The sequence below is a fragment of the Symphalangus syndactylus genome, chromosome 6 (assembly GCF_028878055.3).
Source record: "Symphalangus syndactylus isolate Jambi chromosome 6, NHGRI_mSymSyn1-v2.1_pri, whole genome shotgun sequence".
Taxonomy (NCBI): Eukaryota; Metazoa; Chordata; class Mammalia; order Primates; family Hylobatidae; genus Symphalangus; species Symphalangus syndactylus.
The window spans coordinates 119583131-119606129 of NC_072428.2; the positions used below are offsets into that span (position 1 = coordinate 119583131).

General features: G+C 44.5%; 1 protein-coding gene across 13 annotated transcripts in view; it reads left to right on the forward strand.

Moving 5' to 3' along the window:
* The window catches only part of NRF1 (nuclear respiratory factor 1), a 152186-nt gene extending 131652 nt beyond the window's left edge, over positions 1 to 20534 (forward strand). For 9 of the 13 annotated variants that reach the window (XM_055283989.1, XM_063641618.1, XM_063641623.1 and 6 more), the window contains 2 exons: positions 7562 to 7618; positions 18837 to 20534. In XM_055283989.1, the coding sequence (XP_055139964.1) occupies positions 7562 to 7618; positions 18837 to 19000 (221 nt within the window). In that variant the 3' untranslated portion in view covers positions 19001 to 20534. The remainder of the gene's footprint in view (positions 1 to 7561; positions 7619 to 18836) is intronic. The other 4 variants (XM_055283991.1, XM_055283993.1, XM_063641627.1 and 1 more) reach the window with 1 other exon arrangement.
* The last annotated feature ends 2465 nt before the right edge of the window (positions 20535 to 22999 follow it).

Consider the following 22999-nt stretch of genomic DNA (forward strand, 5'->3'; position numbering starts at 1 on the left):
CTGAGAAATTCTGTACAAAGATATTTGTATTTTTTTGGTATCTATAGCTTTTTTTTTTCTTTGCCTCCGCTAGCAGCAGGGAGGATATCTATAGCTTTGATTGAATGTGTAACTAGACCAGAGGCATTTCCCACCCCCACCCCTGTTCATCTCCAGCCCACAAAAAAAGGTTAAGAACCTCTACTATAGAAGGTGGTGATGAGGATCGTTTAACTTTGTAGATACCTGGTATAGCACTGAGAGTAAAAGGAGGAGCAATGGAGAGGGAAGGTCCCGCAGAGCTGGATACCCTAAAAGCTGAACCTCTAACAAGCTCTGTAATCTTAGGCAAGCAAATTAACCCCTGTAAGCCTTAGCTATAAAAATTAGGATAATGTTAGTTCCATACTCCAAGGAAGTTGTGAGCATTAAACAAGATGATTCCTGTCAAGTTCTTAGCATAGTGCCTGGCACAGGGATGCATCATAAATATAAAATTCTTTAGCTGTCGGCATCAATTTCTTCTCCATCATTCCTCGCATATGTTGGAGTGCACAGTACTATGTAGACGCTGCTTTCCTGTCTTTAAGACGGATCCGAATGCTTGCCTTATGCAGTTGAAGATGTATGTTGCAGAGGTGGACCCTGTAAAAATGGGAATAGAGCAGAAGCCTTTCTATAACCTTGACTGAAGAAAATACAAGGTGACATTGTTTAAAAAGGCTCTATCACTTGCCTTTGTCTAGGGCTGCTGTTCTCTTCTGCACATAGTTTGCAGTCATGAGTGTGGCCTTTTTACTCCTAAAATGGCACTATCTGTCTTCAAATCTCAGCAGATGCGTTGTATTTCAACTCTATCACGAAAGGTAGCTTTTGCCATTTTTTCCTTTTTGTCACCACCATCATCCATTTTTACTTAGTGCATGTCCCACTGTTCCAACTCTTTAAAAATGAGAGGGACGATGCCAGTCCTCCACGTTAGACTGTAAAACACATCTCCTTCCACCTTTTTCTGTGCTCCTCGTTCCCTGGACACATCAGCATATGGGCTTGTTCTCACCAGAGTCCATTGAGATGTAAATGTTAATTTAGGAACTGTATTATTGTTTCTCCCCAAAAAGGTTGCTGATGTGCTATTCCAGTGTGTACTAAATCACTTTTTGCCTCATTATTTTAATTAAAGTTTAAATAAATGAATGTATTAAATAGTCTTAGTGTAAGAGTGCGTTTTCAGTCACCATAAGCATAATAGCCTTAAAAGTGCTGTGTTCTATGACACTGTGATACTATTTGTAGCTTTCATCCAAAGATGGTAAGCTCAGTGCCTCAGGACTTGAAGCAGGCAGCCCCTAAGCAACTGTTTTTTGTGTGAGCTGTGAGTCCCAGGATACAAGCCTCTCATCTTCAAGGTCCCCAAAGAGCAGCACAGCTGGTAGCTGTAGATTTTTAGGCTGCCCTCCTTTAAGGTTAATGGTCTTTTCCACCCACTCCCTTGTTGATAGAATGACTTGAGAGAAAATGAAGACACTAGAGTGCTGGTCTCAGACTGCGCTGAGGCATCGCCTATTCTGTAAGAAAAAGCAAATGAAGATTCATGTGTATTACAGCTGTTTCTCCTTTGGAATCATAGGTCTTTTTTAAATAGAGGGGGAAGAGGGGATAGTCCTAGACCTGAAAAGATTCCTTCTTGTAATATAAGGAGAGCTGTGAGCTGTGGATCAAAATGAAGAGGAGTAAGGGGAGTATGCAGCGTTGCCTGTGGCTCCAGCTGAGCTGGGAGCTGGCGGCTGTTCCTGGGAACTGAACAGTGTGTGGTGCAGCACCTTGGGACAGCAGTGTCTCTTAGTGTCTTCCACACGCCCCCCTGGGAAATAGACTTTCTTTGCAGACAGGGACTTTCCCATTTAAGTCAGCTAACTTTTCTCTAAGATGAATCGTTTTCATTCTGGGAAGCATGTTGGTAGATGTCATACCAGGAAAATAACCATTTCAGTTGGCTATAATTTTGCCTTTTGGCTATACACATTGAGCGTAATTATTTAGGGTCTTCATCTTTTTCCTTTCATTGTCCATTCTTTCATTTTGTTTTTTTACTACTGCTACAACCACCACCACTGCCACCATCATCTCCTTGCAAATGGCTAAGCAGTGTCTGCATTATTCTACCTTCACCCAGTAAACTGAGTAGAACAGATCTTCTGAGCCCTGTTCAGAAGCAGCTAAAACCGGGACTTGCCCAGGATCTGTCAGCTCTTAAATAGTAAGACTAGAAATCATACCAGATCTCCAGTACTCTTTCTACTGCCCAATGAAACTCCCTTCTTCCCCTTCACTCCCTCTTGCCAGCTTAGCCTACTTAGGAAGTAAAGAAGGCATAATACAAATGAAAATCATGGCCTTTATTATTCATCTGGTTATGCTAGTACTTGGTGTGGTGACTCCTTTGCAGGATTGTTTTAAGGAATGGTGGCAGCTGTGTTTTACTTACTTTAGAAGTCAAAGACTCATGGTAAATCTTAGCAGAGGCAAATAAAAACATGATACTAAAACCTAACATCTAAATCAGTGTACTGTCCAATATGATAGCTGTTAGCTACATGTGGCTATTTGAATTTAAATGCAAGTTGATTAAAATGAAATAAAATGTAAAAGGTAGTTATTAGTCACAATCATATTTCAAGTGCTGAATAGCCACATATGCCCTGAGATACTGAATTTTTAATTTAATTATAATTTATTCACATTTAAATGTAAACAGGCATATGTACCTAGTAGCCACTTTAATGGACTGTAGATACAGAACATGTCCATCACTGAAGACAGTTCTATTGGGTAGTGCTGATCTAAGGGCTATATCAATAACACTGTGGTCTCCTGGCAAGTTGTACCCTCTCTGCACAGGGGAGGACAACACAAATACTTCATGAGCTTTGTCTTCCAGTGACCTTCTCAGCTCATAAACAGCATGGCTTTGCTTTAAAAAAAAAAAAGAAAAAAAATCTACCCATGTGACTGCAGTAATCCGCAGCCAGTAAACAGCAGGGTGGGAGGGTTGCGAGGAGAACTGATCTATTTTTATGCACTGCAGAGTCCAAGCAGGAAAACCTGAGACCGGAGACAGTGGCGACACCGAGACTCACTTCCTAGTGAGTTTATTCATGACTCAGGCCACGTGCATATTTCCACTTGGATTCCTCACAAGTGCAAGTTTCTCTTCTAGGCTACAGGTATCTGCAGCCAGGTGCTCTAATGGATTTATAGTAGCCCGCCAAAAGATCAAATATCCAAAGCCTGACAGGTCACAAGGCTGACAGGAGCCATGACTATTGCATGAATTCCAGATTTCACAGTGAAACAGAGCTGCTACTGAAAAATGGGAGCACAGAGATGTTCACTGGGGCTCTTGATTCTAGACACTCAAAGAGCGGTACAGTTCTCTGCCCCATGTGTGTTTCTCACCCAACCTTTTCATGGTGTTGAGGAGGGGAAGGGACAGCTCAGTGGTGATTCTTCACTTCTCAAACATGTCCTCCTTCCTTGTCTTCATAATGACCTCCTGAAGTCCAAAGTGCCTTCCAAAATAGCTCTTGGAAAGAGGTGGCAGTTTTCCTGACTCCCCAATCTTCCCCCGTCCTGGAAGATGTGTTGATGGCACTAATTTGAGGGGTAGCAGAGACTACAGTCCTACTCTCTTTACCAGCTGGGGCATCGGAGGCATGCAGTAACTGTTGACTACTACTGCTACAACTGCTGTTATGATTATTACCATTATAATGATTAATCACTCACACTGAATGGGAAGGGAAGTAACCTTCAGAGGTTCACTCTTAGTACTTCTGGCACACATGCTTAGGGCCGGGGCCAGTGAGTCTTCATCCACAGAGAGGTGATAGTGAATCTCCCACAAGGATCCCTACTTCAGGAAGCCTGTGTTCCTGGTGGAAGTCCATCATATCCCTCAGGCATACTGAGATTCTGTTCTCTAGAATTACCAGGCCTTTCCTGTCCCTCCTCAGGCATACCCCCCATAGCTGGAGGGATTTCCAGTTGCCAGGGTTCTTTGGTGCTTTTCTTTGCCTCCTGCAGAGATGCTGAGCTGTGGACACCTTCAGAAAGACCTGCACTGCCTCATGAGAGTATCTCCTGTCCCTCTTTGTGGGTTTAGGTCTGCACATCCAAAGGGGATGTGTCATTCTCTCTCTACCATTATAACCTGGGGTGGCCTCAGGCATTCATCATTTGTATGCCAGGAATTGCTAACCTAAGCTCTGCTATTTGAAGGCTTAAAGACTGCAGATCAAAAGTGGACATAGAGGGCCTTTACAATGAGATGATAGACCAGTAGCTGTCAGTCTTTATTCTTAGTGCTCATCTAAGCCATTACCATGTCCTTCAGATATAGCTTTTAGATACTTTTCATGTGAAAGACTGGATACCTCTAGTCGACATGTCAGGGCCCCAAAGGGAATCAAGCCCCGTTGGCATACCTTCATGTACTCTTTTTTTGTTTTTCTATACTTCAATAGATGCAAATTCATTTACTCTTTGGTCTGCCTGTGTTGGGTATCCTCAGCTTGGGGAAACTCGATGAGCCAGCACACCATCCTATGAACAGAACACCAATCTGAGCCAGGGACATTCCAAGCAGACAACTCAGGTCAGGGCTTCCGGACAGATTCCCAAGAAGGTCCCTGCCATCTGGCAGATGGACACCACTGACTGTGGTCTCCTCTCCATCCACGGTGTCCTCAAGGCCAAGTTACATGCTTCTTTGTCTCATTCTCCTTCCCTTTAGGTCCGCAGATCTTTCTGAGTCTTTGTATGTAAAGGCAGATTTTGGTCTTAGATCATTCCAGCTCTTTATAAACCAAGACTGAATCTTGTGCCTGTCATTGTGAGCGCTGTTCTGTAAAGGGATTTTTTTTTTCTGGCATACCAAATCCAGAGCCGTAATTGGACAAGTTTAATTGGAGTCATTTCTATTCAATACATGGATGGAAAAGTGGGTTTTAATTGAGCATGTAAAAAGGGCATTAATCACTGTTCACACAGGAATCAATATTAGAACAGGAAAAATTCTTATAAAGTTTTTCAGGTTCTTGGGTAAAGGGGACTTTCCTCTTTTTGTTTATGCTTCCATTAGGATTTTGAAGGAATGCCAGTGCACTGTTATTAACTCTAATAGCTTGTCCCTCACAGCCAGGATGGTTTGGGGCCCTCTGGCTCTCAGGTTACCTGTGTAAATACAGGGATTCACTTGCCAGCACCCAGCTCTAACATTTGCTTAATAAAGAGCAAATGTGCAGAATCCAACAGCAGCAGCAGCCTGGCAGAAGCAGTAATCTGAACAGGATAAACATGCTTCCTCTTTGTGCGATGCTCTTTCTCCATCCTCCTGCCAAGAGCAGGATATCAAATGAAGGGGAGGTTGTGGTTGGAGTCAGTGAAGTGAATGTCTAAGTGGCACCTGCTTCATTCAACAGATCTGCTTTCCTGGGGCCTCCCAGTGCACATCTGCTCCTGACAAAGCCTCTTTTCTCCTCCTGTTGGTCAGACTGAGAGCAAAGGCCTGGCAAGGAGACATACTGGTTTTGCTTTGTCAGCACAATTGCCTGTGACATTATAATTACACCAAATCTTCATTATTAGAAAGGCCCCAATTTAGAGATTTTCAGAGCCTAAATGGGATTTTCTAAGTGAAATTGATTAAAAAAAAAAAAAAAAACTTTGCCATCATAAAGCCTAGCAATTGGATCTGAGAATCATTGAAGGGGTCTACATATGGAAACCGAGACACTGCTGTGAGTGAGACTACAAAGACCATGCTATCAGATTGGCTCGCTAGAGAGGCATCCAGCAGTCTTCTGACTCCGCCCAGCCCATCCTCTCCTTATTCCTGTAGCACTGTAACGTGCATCTACACTACATTGCTCTCACATGCTGATAGTTTCTTATGCAGAGGCCTGGCGGGGGGGCTGGAGGGTGTTAAAATAAGTTGATGAGGTACGGCAGTAAAGGAAAGAACCTGTGATTTAAATAAGGGAAATGCCAGAAAACTATATTTTAGGTGAATACAAAGCATCCAATTTAGATTGAGTTTCCATTTAAACAAAGGCTACTCTTAAGAGTGTTACACAGTGTGAGTGTATGTGTCTGTCTGTCGGAGGCACATTTATGATATGGAGTTGGCACACTGGAAGCTCTGGGAAGTTTTAGAGCTGTGCTTTGGCTATTTAAACTTAATTAAAACAGAATAAAATTTAAAAATCAGTTCCTCAGTCACGCTGGCCACATTTCAAGCACTCTGTAGCCACTGTGTTGGACAGCACTCAAACAGAACGTGCCCATCATCACAGGAAGCTCTAGTGGACTGCACTGTTTGAGGTTGGTCTGAACCTCTTGAAATGCCTCGACTGCTTAAGGAAGCCTGGGAGTTTCTATTGCAGTCTTGGAGGGAAAAAATGAAATTTGCCTCAATGTTTCTGGAACAACTCCTTCCAGCCATGATACCTAGACTGTGTTCTTTTTCACCTTTTTGTATTTTTTTCCCCAAGGATTTCATGTCCTTTTCCTACTCCTACCCCTTGTTTAAAAAAAAAAAAAACTTGAATTATAACAATAAGAAGGAAATTTAATTTTAGGAATGTCCACTTTCAGCTGACCTTCTCCTTGGCCTTCTCCTAAATAAGCTTTCACAGCCCTGCTGTTGGACCAGACAGTCCTTTTCTCATTAAACCGAGCACCTTAGTAAAACAAGAGGGCATGTGAACACTCGGGCCAAGAGTGTGTAAACAAGTTGTGCATTGTGTGGACAATGCTGCTGGGCGTGGAACGCTGGGCTGCCAACACTTTCCATTTCCAGCAACTCTTGGGACCAAGGACAGGGCCTTTAATCTTGCTTCTTCCATTTGTCTGTGTCTAGTAGCTACTACACAGTTGCTTTGACTCCTGGAGAAAGCTCACGTAAACTAACAATACCACTTCAAATTTAGACAGTGTCTTTTTCTCTCAAGAACTTAAATCATGTAAGCATGATGTTATTTATCCTCATAGTGGTCCTAAGACACAGAAGTGGCCTGTTGGTTTTACAAATGTGAATATAGTCAACTCTTACTTGTTACCTACAGATTATCTGTCACACAGATTACTCGTGACACATTTTAAATCCTTGGGCAATTTCTCTGAGCGAGCCAGTGTAAGCCTGGACCATCTCCTCCGCCCCCCGACCCAGCTGCTGGGTACTTAGGGAATACAAATTAGTTTTCATATTAGCTTAAAGAAGACATAATTAGGAAGGTAAGTCTGCTACAAGAAAATCACATCACAAATTCCAACGGCGATGGGGAAATATGAGGGAAATGACCTCCTCTCACTTCAACTGAACTAAGATCTGGTGGTCTAAGTGCACATTAGCACTTGGTGCTGGCATGCTTGCCAAAGGCTTTCCTCACGGGTGGAAGGAGCGAGGCTGTGCACCCTGCACCGGATGTGCATGGGAGGCTGCAGCGCCGCAGCGGGGCTGGTGGCCCATCTTGCCCGGTGCTTTTTTTTTTTTTTTTTAACAGTTCTGTGTTATTGTCAGGCCTCTTTATGGCAGATCGTGCAGGTCGCAAGTGGATCCTGACTGACAAAGCCACAGGTGGGTTCATCTTTGGGGAAAGAAGGAAGCAGCTGGAGGATAGAGTCACTGTGAGGCTGTCATTCCAGGCGCTGCTTCCTGCATGGATGGTGGGATTCCTCTACTGTGCAGTCCCCCTCACTCGGTCACCTGATAGTAGTTTTAGTAACCATTGATTATCTGATTTTTCTAGTGTTAAATGTTTCCTTTTCATTTATTAGCTGGAATTCTTTTTTTTTTTTTTTTTTTAAGAGACAGGGTCTTACTACATTACCCAGGCTGGAGTGCAGTGGCTATTCCCAGACTACAGCTTCGAACTGCTGGCCTCAAGTGATCCTCCCACCTCTAGTTGGGATTCTTTTATAAAGAACTTGTCCCCATTAACAGTTTGGCTATGCTAAGTACAGTTCAGATAGGAAAAGCAGGAGAAAAACCTGATGAAGATGAAGTTTATTGGGATAGATTTCTTTCCATCTGACTCTAAAGCCCTATTACTGTCTATTTCCACTTACTGATCTGCTTTTTTCAGGTGTCTCACTGCCTAGAGCAAATTTAATTCTGCCCTTTATATGCTGTTAAAAAGTTTTAGTTTTTTTTGTGTTTTCTTTCCTAAATGGTGCTCTACAGATTATGCTGAGTGAGGGGATGAAAAGTCACGAGTACATCTTTGGAAGCTTCCTTGCCTCAGTGTATCCCTGCTCAGATAGAAGAGGTAGGGGCTGGATGACAGGCACGTGGGAGTTCGTTGTTCTCCTCCCTCTCCTGATGCCTATTTGACATTTTCCATCATAAAGTTTGAAGAAAAAACAAACGTTTGAAAATAATAATAACAGAAAGATAAATCTCCCTCCCTAACTCTGAGTAACTCCTGAGTGGGCCTGCTGTTCATTTCTGCACCTGACTGTTGCAGGCTCCTGGTGACTTTCTTCTTCTGAGGTTTGTCATCTGGGCTCCACTTTCCATTTTAAAATATTGGTGCACTCTGCATATTGCCATACTCTATCCTCTGGGACACAGACTTCAACCTGAGTGTTGTTCCCACCCTTCTTCCTAGTGATTTCTTCTGGGAATTTACTGGGTACCCCTTGCCCTGCTCTGTACAGTCAGATCAGATGTCCTCCAGAGCAGGGGTCCCCAACCCCTGGCATTACAGGAGGTGGGTGGCAGGTGAGCGAGCATCACCGCCCGAGCTCCACCTACTGTCAGATCATCAGCGGCGTCAGATTTTCATAGGAGCATGAACCCTATTGTGAACTGATGATCTGAGGTGGAATAGTTTCATCCCCAAACCATCCCCCACAACCCCCTCATCCATGGAAGTATTGTCTTCCACGAAACTAGTCCCTGGTGCCAAAAATGCTTGGGACCGCTGCTCCAGAGCACATGCATATTCCACAAGCTTTAGCAGAACGCTTTCTGTCCTGCCATTTTCAGTTTAAAGCCGCCTTGGCAGGGTCAACAGGTCTTGCAGTTAGCTTGTTCATCCCCACATTGGGAGCTCAATTTTCAGGATAATAAACCATGGTGGTTCTGAATACTGAAACACAGAACGCTGATTTCATAATGCTCCTGGGCATCTCCAGTGATTTCAAGAGGAAATCATGACATTGTATCTCCAAAATAGGTTTTGAGATACATTTACTAACAAAGTAAAAATGAATTCAGTTTTAATATTTGGCTTATGGGATGAGGGGCATGAAAAGCTTCCTGGTGGTCTGCAAAATCAGGCAAAAGATAGAGTGACCCTGTCTCAACCAGAGTCACTCCTTTGAATGTTATTCCAGAAAGCAGTTTTTCTTAGTCTTGAGATGGTCCAGCAAGAAAGAAGAAAACTCTTTGAGTGCTGAAGAGCACCCTGTGCACCAAGGCACCTGTGAGGCTGCTCTTGGCTTCATGAGAATATTCAGTACTTGCCAGATGTAAGACATATTTTAATCCATAAATCCCCCAAATGTACCCAAAAGCTTGGACTTAAGAAACACGGAAAAGGGAGATTAAATGTCCCAAAAGCAGCTCAAAAGCAGCTAATAGAACAGAAACAGAACCACTGGGAAAGAAACGCTTTTTCTCTTCCCCGCTTGCCCTACTATCATGAGGTTACTTGGACCTCCTTTTTGTTTGATATTGACATTCTCTTCATGACCTTCCTCTTCTTGCTCTACATATGTCCTCTTTCCATCTAGTCCTTGGTATTCTCAGCCTGTCTAACTGCTGTCTGCCTGCTAGACTAGCTTCTTTACTGATTTCCTGTTACCTTCTTCCACTTCTATACTGGCACATACCATGCCTGTTTTTCTTCATATAGTGGCCTTCCTTAGACGTCAGCCACTGATGTAAATATTTTTCCAGGCCTGTAAATGGAAGATTTTTAAAGGACTTCCTTCCTGCCTGTCACCCCTAGAAACACCTATAGATAACCCTTGCTGGCTCCTTAAAAACTCAAGCAATATAATCCGTAATTTAATTTTTTACTCATGTATTCCTCTCCTTTCTAATCATGGTCCCGGTTCCCATTTGGGCCAGTATTTCCTTGATATACATGGTTAGCGTTCATGTTCATAAACTAAAGGAGGCATTACATAATGTAAATTTCCCTTTGGGTTTTAAGAATTATTTCTCTTCCACCTACTGTCATGTTTATTATTTGTTTAGCTCTCTCCTTTTCTCTCAACAGCCGTCAATATTTTTCTCCCAACTAAAGATATTTCCATGACCAACTTGGAAGGCCTTCAGGCTGAAAGATTCAGTTACAGCAAACAACAATTCCCAAAGGTTTCCCAGACTGTGAGGGCAAATGAAAGGCCCATTCTTCCTCAGGCTGTCCTGCTCTATCTTGTCGTGGGGTGAGGGGAAGAGGGCCAGCTATGGTGCTGGATAACTTCAACAGCCCTGCAGCCCTGTGCTCTGCCTGGCTTAAGCCTGTTAGTTTCCGGAGGACTTCAGAAATGTATCAGGGTGATGACATCACATCATACTGCCCTGATTGTATTTTTCACATTCTTAATATTGAGGAGTGGTTTTGCCTGGTTGCTTATTGACCAGTGCACTCAATTAGCAACCACTTCATCTACGTCATGTGCAGTGCCAGTTCTGACCATCACTGTGTTTCAGAAGGGAAGCTGCCTGCCAGTCCATCTGCCCTGATTTCATGGCTGTTATCTTAATCTTTACATCTTTGAAGGCCTTTGGTGAATGATGTGCTTCCTGGCAGGAGAAAATCACTGCTGAAAGGAGATCTGTGTTGTCTCTGCTTTTCTTTCTGTTTCTCGAGAGCTTTAGTCTAACATCTGTGACCCCAGCCAGACTCCATCAAACTTCGTACTCAAAGTCATCTTTGAAAAGCAGTGGCGTTTATTATATACCTACTATGTGCCAAGCACTGTAATAGATTTTAATGTGTCATCCCATCTATCTAGTTCAGCAGCCCTGTGAGATGAGTGATCACCATTTTATATTTATGAGGAAACAGGCTCACAAGCCATTAAACAGCAGAACCAAGATTCACATGTAGGTCTTTCTGACTGGGAAGCCTTTAATGGAAATAAACAGCCTACTTTTTCTCACATAAAATGCACCCGATCTACAGCACCATGAGAATGTGGTTGTGGAGAAAATTCGACTTCATTCTGAATCAGAGTAAAAGGTGTTAAGGCTGTTCAGTCTGTGGAGGGCAAGACTAAAGGGAGTACCATCAAGTTTCTGAAATTCATGAAGAGTATGATCAATGATACATTTTCATATCATATTCAATTATTGAGCACCTACTGTGTTCAAGTTGCTCAACATTAAAAGACAGTCCTCGGCCGGGTGCAGTGGCTCATGCCTATAATCCCAGCACTTTGGGAGGCCGAGGCAGGTGAATCACGAGGTCAGGAGTTCAAGACCAGCCTGACCAACATGGTGAAACCCCACCTCTACTAAAAATAAAAAAATTAGCCGGGCATGGTGGTGCGTGCCTGTAATCCCAGCTACTCAGGAGGCTGAGGCAGGAGAATCACTTGAACCTGGGAGGCAGAGGTTGCAGTGAGCCGAGATCACGCCACTGCACTCCAGCCTGAGCAACAAAGCAAGACTCCGTCTCAAAAAAAAAAAAAAAAAAAAAAAAAAAAAAGTCCTGCCAACAATGCAAGCATGCAGATTTATAGAGAGAAAAGCAGCAACTCCTTGGGAACAGGTCAGCACATACCTGGAGCCAAATGAATGGTGGCGGCAGTAAAGTCACAGGAGGGAGAAACCAGGTGGGCTGTCCCCTCAGAGCCAACCCCATGAACCATGTGGAAACTGCCAGAAGAACTGGCCTGAGACTGGCAGGGCCTAATTCCAGACAGAGAGACCTGAGGAAGTTCACATGGCATCCAAGGGACACGTGATTGTAATGAGGGTATAGTGTAGGGTGTTTGCAGGAAAGGATACATAAACTTCAACTATTAGCTATTTGGACTTTATTTTCCTGATAGAAGAAAGCAAAGTAATTTTCTTGGTGGGATGGGATGGCTTTTGCCAAACAATATTTTAAGATGTTAACCATGATATACATACTTATTCATCCAATAATACTGAATACTGAAAGAAGTTAGCCTTGGGAAAAATAAATTCCCTCAAATAAAATAAATAAATTCCATTTCCACGGATACGTGCACATATGTTTATGTGTGTAAATTTCATTACACAATAGCCAGGTGATGAAACTCATTGCCGCAGGAGAGATCTGGAATAGAGTAGATTGGCTCATGAATGATAAATCCAGAATGTGCAAGGCTGTGACCCTAACCTTTAAAGCAACTCTCATTGGCGCCCATGGTCTACCACAGTGCTCCCCTGGTGCCACCATCAGAGGCAGACCACTGTAAAACCTCATGGCCTCTTGTTTTGCAGCGTGCAAGGCCAGGCTTATGAGTAGATACCATAATCTGCCACCCATGTAATGTGATTTGAGAGGCATCACTTTGTATGGAAGTTTTAAAAGATCCCTCTGGCAAGTGCTAAAGTAGGGTGATTACAAAGGAAGGCAAGAGATGGTAGTGTCTGTCCAGGGAGGCAGGGGGAAAAGTGTTGAATTTGGGGTCTGTATTTGAAGGGAGAGAATCAGCTGGTGCGTTGGATGTGAAGTCAAGGATGACTTCAGAGCTTTTGGCCTGAGCAACTAGAAGAATGTTATTGCCATTTATTTGGGAAGAGAGGAGACTTGGGAAAAGCATGTTTCAGCATTTTGGCTCAAGAATGATAACATAAAAAAAGAGAGCCACGTCAGGCCTCATTGTCCTTGACAGGGAAACGTGGTCCTGCAGCCAGTTCTTCCAGAGATTTGGGTCCGACTGCTGCTTGATGAGGAAATCTTTATGTTGGTACCTGAAGTTTCTGAGTCACCTTTGACCTTTTCTCCATTTTGACCAATTCTATAAACCTTACCATGAAGCTTGAGAAGAAAAGCAGCAGGGGGCCCAAAGAGGACAGTCCTCTCCCTTCTGATCCTTCTTGGCCCTGGTGTTAAGTGTTTAAGGACATTCTAATATATGGAAAGACTCCCAAATCAAAGGCCTGGGCCCCTGACTTTACCATAAACTCAGTCCTTTGGGGAATAAAATCAGTCCTCCTTTGATCTGTGTTGAGGTTTGTTTTTTTTTTTTAATAAATTTTTTTTTTTTTTTTTTTTTTTTTTTTTTTTTTTAGTGGTTTTGACAGCAAAAGCCAGCTCCTTCCAAGTGATAGCTAATGATCTTTCCTCTAACTTAGGGCTTGTTGGAGTCTGGGACTTCAGATTTACTTGAATTGTCAGATTTATTGTTTTGCACTCAACACAGCAATCATGAAGCATGATCCTCACCTAATATATGGTAATTAGGCCAATGGTGATATAGTATCCATTAATTTTACCTTCCGTTTAATTCCTTGGATGAATAGCTCAGAAATATATACTTGGTTTTCTAATTATACAGAGAGCAGAAATAAATACTCTAGTCCAGTCTAATTCATATGAGACTTTCCAGTTGCTGGGGTTCTGAATGAAATTCGTCAAGTCTTCCTTGACAGTGTTCTGGTAGCATAACAGTGGGAATCCCCTTGCCCCCAATAAAATTTTTATGTTTACCTTTGAGTTCAAATAAAAAGACGGGTTGTATTTACTAAACTGAGTTAACTCTAAGGTTGTGTGTAGCTCTGAAATACTAAAGTCTTCAGGACATTAGAAGTATGTGCCTTTATGATGAGCCCGTGGTTCTGGCTCTGACTTGTGAAAGGGAAGGAGCCCCGCCCTGTGGACTTCTCTAGGGTCTCAGCAGAAGTCAAGTGACATGCAGCGGGGGTGAGAGGGCTCGGAAAGGGGCTTTACTGAGGCCAAGGGTCTCATTACCAGGACTCTACAAGGGCCCTGTAAGAAAAAGGAGCACTTCCACCCCTTAAAGTAGAACACGAAGGGCTTCCTGTTGCTTAATCAATCAAAATGACCCAGAATACAAGCTTGGATTAACATGCGCCTCTAGATTAGGGCTAATCAGGGGCAGGCTGAGCAGATGCGGGGACAGTCCCAGCCTGATTACTGTACCTCAGCATTTAATCATCTCTCTTCCAAGGGCAGCCGCCCGACTTAGTGCACGCTGGGTTTCCAGGCCTCCAGCCCCTCCCCCTTTCCCTTGCCAGGGACATGAAGGCTGTTAGGTCAGAGACACTGAGGCGATTTAATCTAATCCCATGTCAAAATGGCTGTGTGTGAGAGGGAGACAGGTCTTAAAATCCCTACAGTGGGATGGTCGTGCATTTATTTAAGGTGGCAGTAGACAGAAACTCTATGTAGAAAATAGCGGAATTGGAGTTCCAAGGCACGCGAGGTTATGAAATGACTCCCATCATGGCCTCCCTCTCCCGTGCTTCTAAGGTGTGTGGCTGTCCTCACCAGTTACTCATCCCTGGGAGCTTTGGGTGGGGACCATTTCCTCACCCAGGTGTGGCCAAATATGCTGCTTCCCTGTCTGGGGTGGAGTACAGAAGATGGAATCTTTCAAAAACAGCTTTATTTGGGTGAGTCTTGAATGTAGTATTTTTTAAGGTGCTTTTTTTCTGGGCTGGAAGCTCTTGTTCCAAAACAGCCTCATCACCCTAAGGCTCACCAACCTTAATCACGCAGTCCCTAGAAGGGACACAAGTTAAATCTTAGTAAGCAGGTTTCATTCATGGTAGTAAAAAACATTCCAGCACCTGCTGACTGCTGGCCACTCAAAGATGGAGACTTAATTCCTCCCTTAAGGAATCTACGGTCTCCTTGGGGACAAGACACGCAAGCAGTGAGGATGAATGAGGCCGCTGTCTCCAAGGAGCCTGTACAGGGAGCCGAGGAGGAGCATCGGAGAAGAGGACCCAAGATGGGGAGGAGAGAGGCTGGGGAGGAGCCCCCTGCAGGCAGAAGGCATGAAGGTGTGTGCTTGGAGAACCTCAGTCAAGTAGTTCATGTGGCTGGCGTGTGAAATGAGTGGGGATTAGTGGATCACCAGGCTTAACTGAACGACAGTGGCCGACGTGAAGAGTTTAAATACCTGCAAAGGGGTTTGGACTTTATATCCCGTGGGCCACTAGAAACCACTGAAGAACTGTGAAGGAGAACAGCAAGATCAGGTCAGATGTTCAGAAGATCATTCTGACGATGGCAGTATCAGCCAATAGATAGATAGATTTTTGCATTAGAAGCTTGGTTCACTTTATTCTGGGGAAAATCTTCCGTGATACTATGAAAACTATTTTAACAATTGGGCATGGGCCCACATCATAGGAAACCCAAACACATCACAGCCAGGGTGAAAGAAATTTAACTTTGACAATTTTTAGTTTCTATTCACACCAGCCCTAACCCAGATGGTTGCTCACAGTTAGAAAAGATGTCCCTGCACACTGTAGTCACTGTATTTGTACAGCAGGGGACTTGTTCCCCAAGCCTAGAGCTTTTGGAACTGAATGGAGCCCAGAGGCAAGAGCAGTGAAATGAGGCTGACCTTTGCTTCTGGTTTTGCTTGCTACTTGCCAGTATGTGGGTTCCCTGGAGGAACACACAGGTGTCTTGGCTTTACCACTGGGCATTTTGGGTGAGTTCGTTAACTTTGCCTGTTTTGACCAGAGGAGAGCATGATCGTGATAGGAGGAGGCGGGGAACTGACGGGGTTATACAATCTTCACATATATATATATACTCAGGCCCATGCCTTGAGTCTAGAGGCTGGGGAGAGGGCCCAGCTTCACGTTGGTTGAGGCCAGCAGTACATGGCCCTTGAGGCTATGCTGATAGCAACTTGTGGCACGCTTTGTACTTCATACTGTGAGGAACATGAAATAAGCCAGAGCCAGGCCTGATCTTGAAAGAACGCTCTTGTCAAGTGGCAAGGCCTGTTGCAGACATGCATCAACTGGCCCAGCTGGCTTATCCATGGCTGTCCCTGGGCCTCCTGTGAATCCAGAGGAAGCTGCTCCAGCATTGATAAGGCTGGGATGGGACAGATTCCACAAGGTGAGAAAGCTCACCCCAGTGTGAAAGGAAGGAGTGGGGGATAAGTCTGTCTCATGAATAACCTGAGCAAAGGCCCAAAAGAGTGTGGCTGATAGATTGGGGGAACTGAGAGTAGTCTGGGGGTGGGGGGCACCTAGAGCACAGGGCACCTGTGAGAGAGTGAGGGAGATGAGACTGGAAAGATGGACCGGGGCAAATCATGAGAGGCCTTGAAGACCATGCTAAATCATTTGAACTTTGTTGTAAGCTTTGGAAACCTTTTAAAAACCATGGAATTTAAATGTTTGAGATGAGGGGTGTAACACATTATGGAAAGATAATTTGGCTGGGTGTGGTGGCTCATGCCTGTAATCCTGGCACTTTGGAAAGCCGAGGCAGGAGGATCACTAGAGCTCAGGAGTTCGAGACCAACCTGGGCAACATAGTGAGACCTCGTCACTATTTAAAAAAATAAAAAATAAATAATAATAAAGAAAGATAATTTGAGTGACTGGGAAGGGGTGAACTGAAAGAGAGATTAATTAAAGACAATTAAGAGCAATTTGCAAAGGTGTAGTTGAAAGAAATTGAAGCCCACAGTTTTGTAGGCCAAGGCCTGGCCCTTCCACCTGCTTCCCCCATGCCCACATGCACATGGAGGCTGGCCTCTCTCCTCCTCCTTTCAGGCCTGCATTGCAAGTGTGGGGGTGACTGGCCACGTCTTCCATTTGTGTGAGGGCACACCAGAGGAGCCAGGGTTTCTAGTGATGTGTCACCAGAGCAGCAAGTCTCATTTCATGAAGTCTCACTGCATCATCAAATGCTTACCCCTTATCCCTAAACTGGCAAAACTTCCTCCTAGAAAAAAGTTACATACAATTTAACATTGGAAAAGAAAATCTTATATTTGATTTTTTTGCATTAGAAAATATTTTGACAACCCTTTTTGTCTTCATCAAAGTAGCCTATGGTTTAAATGTCTAAAAGAACTAAAAGGGGCCTCTCTGGGTCAGTTTCTCAATACAGTGGGTGACCCTCAGAGGCCCAGTCAGCAAAGGTCTTTGGGTCTGGATGTTGGAGTTGGTCTAATCAATTAAATTCAAACTTTCCCCTCATTCTCATTTTTAGCCTCATCTCCCTCTTTCTGCAGTAGCTAGGCCTCTACGTGCTGAGCCCTGTGTGAGCACAGGAGTTGCCCCTTCCACTTCTCTGTTCAATCAGAACCATTTCACATTTGCTTTGCATCTTCCAGAAAAATGTTGACATCCCTCGGGTATATCCTTTTTTCCTCATTCACTGTAATTCTAGTTTCAGAAGGAAGACAGATTGATGTATGTATTAGTTACTGCCTCACTGGGAATCCTTTTTTTTTAATATATTATCAGCTTTCCCTTTTTAGACAGGACTACCTTTATGGAGGTTATGTGGTTCTTCCTTTAAGCCATCCTTTCTACTCTGAAATAATAGTGATATTAGGGAGTAGCTGGGGTCTTTTTTTTTAAGTTGACCCCAAAATGTGTTTTTACATTTTACTGGTGTGTGAAATCTAGAAATCAGGAAACAAGTGACCTAGGCTTTAAAAATAAATAAATAGATAAGCTTGACTATGAAGGAAGGCACATAGATGGAGCAGTGGCCAGAAGACAGGATAGGAGAGGGACAAGTTTTTTCTTTTCAGGCTGAGAGAGACAAGCATAGGCAGAAAGAGGGTTGAAGAAGGCAGTGTAGCCAAATATCAAAGAAAAGTAATAGTGGTCTGTTCTGAGAGGGAGAAGACAGGCCAGGGACATTCACACCTGACGGGCCTGTGCTTCCTAGATGCGGAGGCAGGCAGGGCCCTCTCACGGCAAGCTGGGAAGGCCCTACCCTAAGGCATGTTTCCACAATTTCTCCAAACTTTTCTTTCCTGATAGTCTGTTTTAAAAAAATTAAAATGGCCAGGGTTGGTGGTTGACGCCTGTAATCCCAGCTATTCAGGAGGCCAAGGTGGGAGGATCACTTGAGGCCACAAGTTCAAGACCAGCCTGGGCAACATAGCAAGACTCCATCTCAAAAAAAAAAAAAAAAATTCTATTAGCCAGGCATGGTGGCACACGCCTGTGGTTCCAGCTACTCAGGAGACCGAGGTGAGAGGATCACTTGAATCCAGGAGTTCGAGGCTGCAGTGAGCTGTGGTCACGCCACTGCACTCCAGCCTAGGCTACAGAGCCAGACCCTGTCTCTTAAAAAAAAAAAAAAGTTAAAATGGAAAAAAGTTGATTTCCTAGAAGTAGAGAGTAGAATAATAGTTACCAGAGTCTGGGGAAGGGTTGGGGAGGGGGGCAGGAGAGGTTGGCCAGCAGGTGCAAAGGAAGAATAAGTTCCGGTGTTCAGTTACACAGTAGGGTGACTGTAGCGAATAACAATGTAGTCTATGTTTCAAGATAGCTAGATTTTGAATGTTGTCACCACAATGAATGATAAATCTTTAAAGAGATTAATATGATAATTTTCTTGATTTGATCATTCTACAATGTATACATGCATTGAAACATCACATTGTACCCCACAAACATGAACAGTTACTATATATCAATTATAAATTTTAAAAATTAATGAAAAAAATTTTAATGGGGTGGGAAAGAGATGTCTTTGTGCGTGGGCCATGGGTATGTGATCACCTGAGGCTGGTGACCACGATACCTCAAAGGCAAGACCTGGGTGCCCCCGTCCAGCCAGCATCCGGGAACTTGGGCCTGAGCCCCACCAATGGTCTTCTCTTTGTCTCTCCAGGCCTGGTCCAGATCCCTGTGAGCATGTACCAGACTGTGGTGACCAGCCTCGCCCAGGGCAACGGACCAGTGCAGGTGGCCATGGCCCCTGTGACCACCAGGATATCAGACAGCGCAGTCACCATGGACGGCCAAGCTGTGGAGGTGGTGACATTGGAACAGTGACATACAGCCATATTATGGCATCGTTTTCTAGTCTACTTCAACATTTTTTACACGTTTGCAGAGGTGCAATCAAATGGAATTAAGTCTCTCGACTTTGGAAGAAAAGTTTTGTTAACCTTTTTTTTTTTAAAAGGAAGAAAGACAGCGGATTTTGGAATTGCATTTTTTAAAGCACCACTCTTGATTTTCTGGGATTGGTGAAGAAACTGCATTGTCAATTTCACTGTCCCAAAAAAGCCAAATTGTGGCAGGACTTCTTTCTGCGGAAATGTGTGTGTATACTTATGTGTGTGTATGTGTGAGTGTGAATATATGTATATGTGTACATATGAACATACACATTTACATATATATAAAGTATATATATACATATATATATATATGTATGAAACCCGCATGGAATTATCTGTATGAAATCAAGGTGAGCTGTGGAAACAATAATTCACCCAGTTTAGTGGGTGGTAGGGTACGTGGCCAGACACAGTCACCCAGTTTTTGTTCATACTAGGGTCATGCGTTGAGCTACTGACAAACTCAGGCGGAGGTGACCATGCCCTTCACCAAAGCTGCCTCCCAGTGGCCACACAGAACTCTCCCTCCTGGACTCACCTGAGGAAAGAGGCTCCAGCATGGGGTGGGTCAGAGATGTGCTTACAAGGTCCAGGGGCTGCGTGGTCTGCCAGCTGAGATGCTCCTCGGGCTGGCCCAGGTGCTGACCTTGCCACAGGCAGATGAATGTCTTGAAAGGTCCCGGGTCTCAGCCTCCCATCTCCTCTCCTTCCGAGGATTCCTTCTTGATCTCATGACTATTAAAATGTTGCTCTGGTTTTAAGGTCAGTCCTGAATTGCTCGTATATATGAACTGAAGGTAACAGAAGTATTAGGGGTTTGAGGAGTGCGTGCGTGTAAGTGTGCTTGTGTGTGTGCGTGCATGGTGAGGGAGAGGATGGGAAGGGGGTGGGGGGGGGGGTTTGAAGGGAAAGGAAGGAAAGGAAAATCTTCCTAGACCAGGATACACCCGTGGGAGCAATTTTCTCTGCTGTCTGTAGCTTCACAGAGGAGGCGCTGGAACGAACAGGAAGGGACATCTGGTCTGTGGCCACAGCACCCGAACGCCCCTGATCTTGTGTGATCTTGGAAGCTAAGCTTGGTTGGGGCTGGTCAGTACGTGGAAGGGAAGAAGGGACACCTGGCCATAGAAAACAGCTGAGGGTGTTTGCTGTGTTCCTGGATCAGGCCCTGCTTCAGAAGGGACTCCTGGAGGCCCATGTTCCTTGATGCATTCTCATGGCCCAGGCCGGGAGCAGCTTGCCTCCTCAGAGGTGATGACTGTCTGGGTGTTCTGTCTTTCTCAGCTGCAAGCCTTGAGTCTCCAGTGGCTGAATTTCACCTGACTTTTCAACAGGCCAAATCTCTGAACCTTGAGTACAGGGACAGCTCCTCCTCCCTCCTCCCAGCTCTCCCCATGTGTGTGATAGTATATTTAATGTGTTTTTTTAATGCGACATTAAAAGATTCTCCACGTCTTGCTCAACCTTTGAGAGAAGTTTCAGATTCTTGTATTTGCTTGTTTTATATAAAACTATCTAATGTTCTTTATATGTTCTTTTCTGTACGTAATGGGGGGAGGGGAGGGAAATTTACATATAAATAGTCCTAGTTCTACAATTTGTTATTTTTTTAATTATTATTTTTTATCGTCATTGTGAAGTTGTCCAGGGACTTTAAAGTCCATGTTCCTTTGTGGTGAAATAACCTCCAAATAGTTTGAGAAGTTGCCAAGACGAAGAAAAAAGCAAAACCCCAGTAGCAGAGCATGGATTCTGTGTAGTTTCCCATTCTGTCTTTGACTGCCTCATTCAATAAATAGTTAAAAATGTGGCAACAGGAAGTGGAATTGTTCATCTCTATAGGAGCTCTTGGCTTCTTAGGCAAAAGGAACTCTATCTTGGGGCAGCTTGTTCTGCGTTTAAAATGCAGTCCTACTCGAGATCGGTGGTCGCTGACCTGTGCCGCTCCGACGCTGGGGACGTCCGTAAAGAAGACACTGAAGATTGCCCAGAGCCCCCTGCGAGCCCCATCATCAGACCTGCTCCATTTCATACATTTCATATATAACTTGTTTTCTTATACTGATGTTCTGGGGAAAAAATCGAATTTAAAAAATCCTAGGCCGGGCACGGTGGCTCACACCTGTAATCCCAGCACTTTGGGAGGCCAAGGTGAGTGGATCACGAGGTCAGGAGTTCCAGACCAGCCTGGCCAACATGGTGAAACCTTGTCTCTACTAAAAATTAGCTGGGCATGGTGGCGGGCGCCTGTAATCCCAGCTACTCAGGAGGCTGAGGCAGGAGAATTGCTTGAACCCAGGAGGCAGGAGTTGCAGTGAGCCGAGATCACACCACTGCACTCCAATCTGGGCAACAGAGCAAGACTCCATCACAAAAAAAAAAATAAAAATAAAAAATGAGGGTGAGTGATGGTGCCTCTCCATCTTGGGAATTACTACTAAAGTGAATTGTCTTTCTCCAAGCAGAAGCCTCAAGCCATGACTTGTTCCCCTGCATCCTCACTCCCTGGTTTCTCACATAGCTTACTCTCTTAACATGGCATATGCCATCTCTCCAGCTGTTCCTCCTGCCCCATCCTTAGGCCCTTCCTAGACCCCAGTGGCCTGCACCTCCATGCTTGTACATGCCCTGGCCTCAGCCTGGAATGACCTGCTGCCACCCCCACCACCCCTTTCTTTATATTGTTGGGTGTCTTGGCCACTTTCCTAGTAATCATAATCAGAAAGCTTGGATGGGAAGGCCAAGAAGCCTTTTCCTTGATGCCTGTTGATGGTTCAGTGAAGCCAAGTGCCTACCTTTCCTGCTTCTTGCACAAATGGCATACCCTCCCCTATTTTTCACCAGAGAGAATGGACTAGAAAAAGGATTGAATGCAGCCAAATCAACCACACATCCGTGCTGCTGACTACCATGAAATAGCTGGGTTGTCTAGAATACCTGCTGACCAAGGGTCTCTCCAGAGGCTCCTTCTAGCTGCTGTTTGCCTGGCAAGCCTCAGATGCTGCCTTTGCCACAGGCATGTATTGACAACTGGTTTTGGTGGGGCCGATGGAGACCTTCCCTTCCATCCCTGCCTAAGTCACCAACAGGAGCTGCTAACTCTGCTGTCTATAGGAACCAGGGAGGTCAAATCAATGAGGGAAACTGAGGCAATTCCCATGTGACAGGAGGGAGTGATGGGGACAGGCAGAGTGGACAGTATCCATCTAAATGGGGCAGCCTGTCCTAGGTGCTGATTGTCACCATGCAGGAAGATGGACACTAATGCCCCATCTTCAAAATTGTCCAGAGAATCTGGGGAATCCAGATTTTTGTAAGAGATGTGATTGCAACAAATAAAAAATTTACATACTCTGCAAGCAAAATAAAACCCATCTGTAGACCAGACCTGACCTGATGGTCAGTTGCGCTTAACTACGTGAATGCCTGTCATGTGCCAGGTGAATGAAGCACAGTAGTTGCCTGTGAGAAACAAGGAGTGAGGAGGAGACCTTTATATAAACCAACCGCTGCAGTCCAAGGTGATGAAGCACCATCTGGACAGAGCACTAGTGCAGAATGAGCTGTTAGCGCGTTTGAGCCCTCAAAGGTCCTCTGTTAAGTAGTTTATCATCTAGGCTCCACACAAGGATCTGGTGCTCACAGAAACCAGGAGACTGGTCTAAAAGTTACTGGCTTTAAGTCTTGCATCTGAGAAGGCCCACTGGTGATACAGGTGACTACTGGCATTATCCAAACTTGAACAAATTAGCTGAGAAGAACCAGAAGGGCAGAGCAGAGGAGGGGTTCCTTGCCCTGGGCCTCACTCATGCCCAAGCAAGGCTCTCTCCCCATCTAAGTAATGCCTCCGAAACTTAAGCTCTGGGCATGGCAGAGTTGTATCAGGCTCATGGTGTTTCGTTTTGGTGTCAGCACCAAAACTCATCAG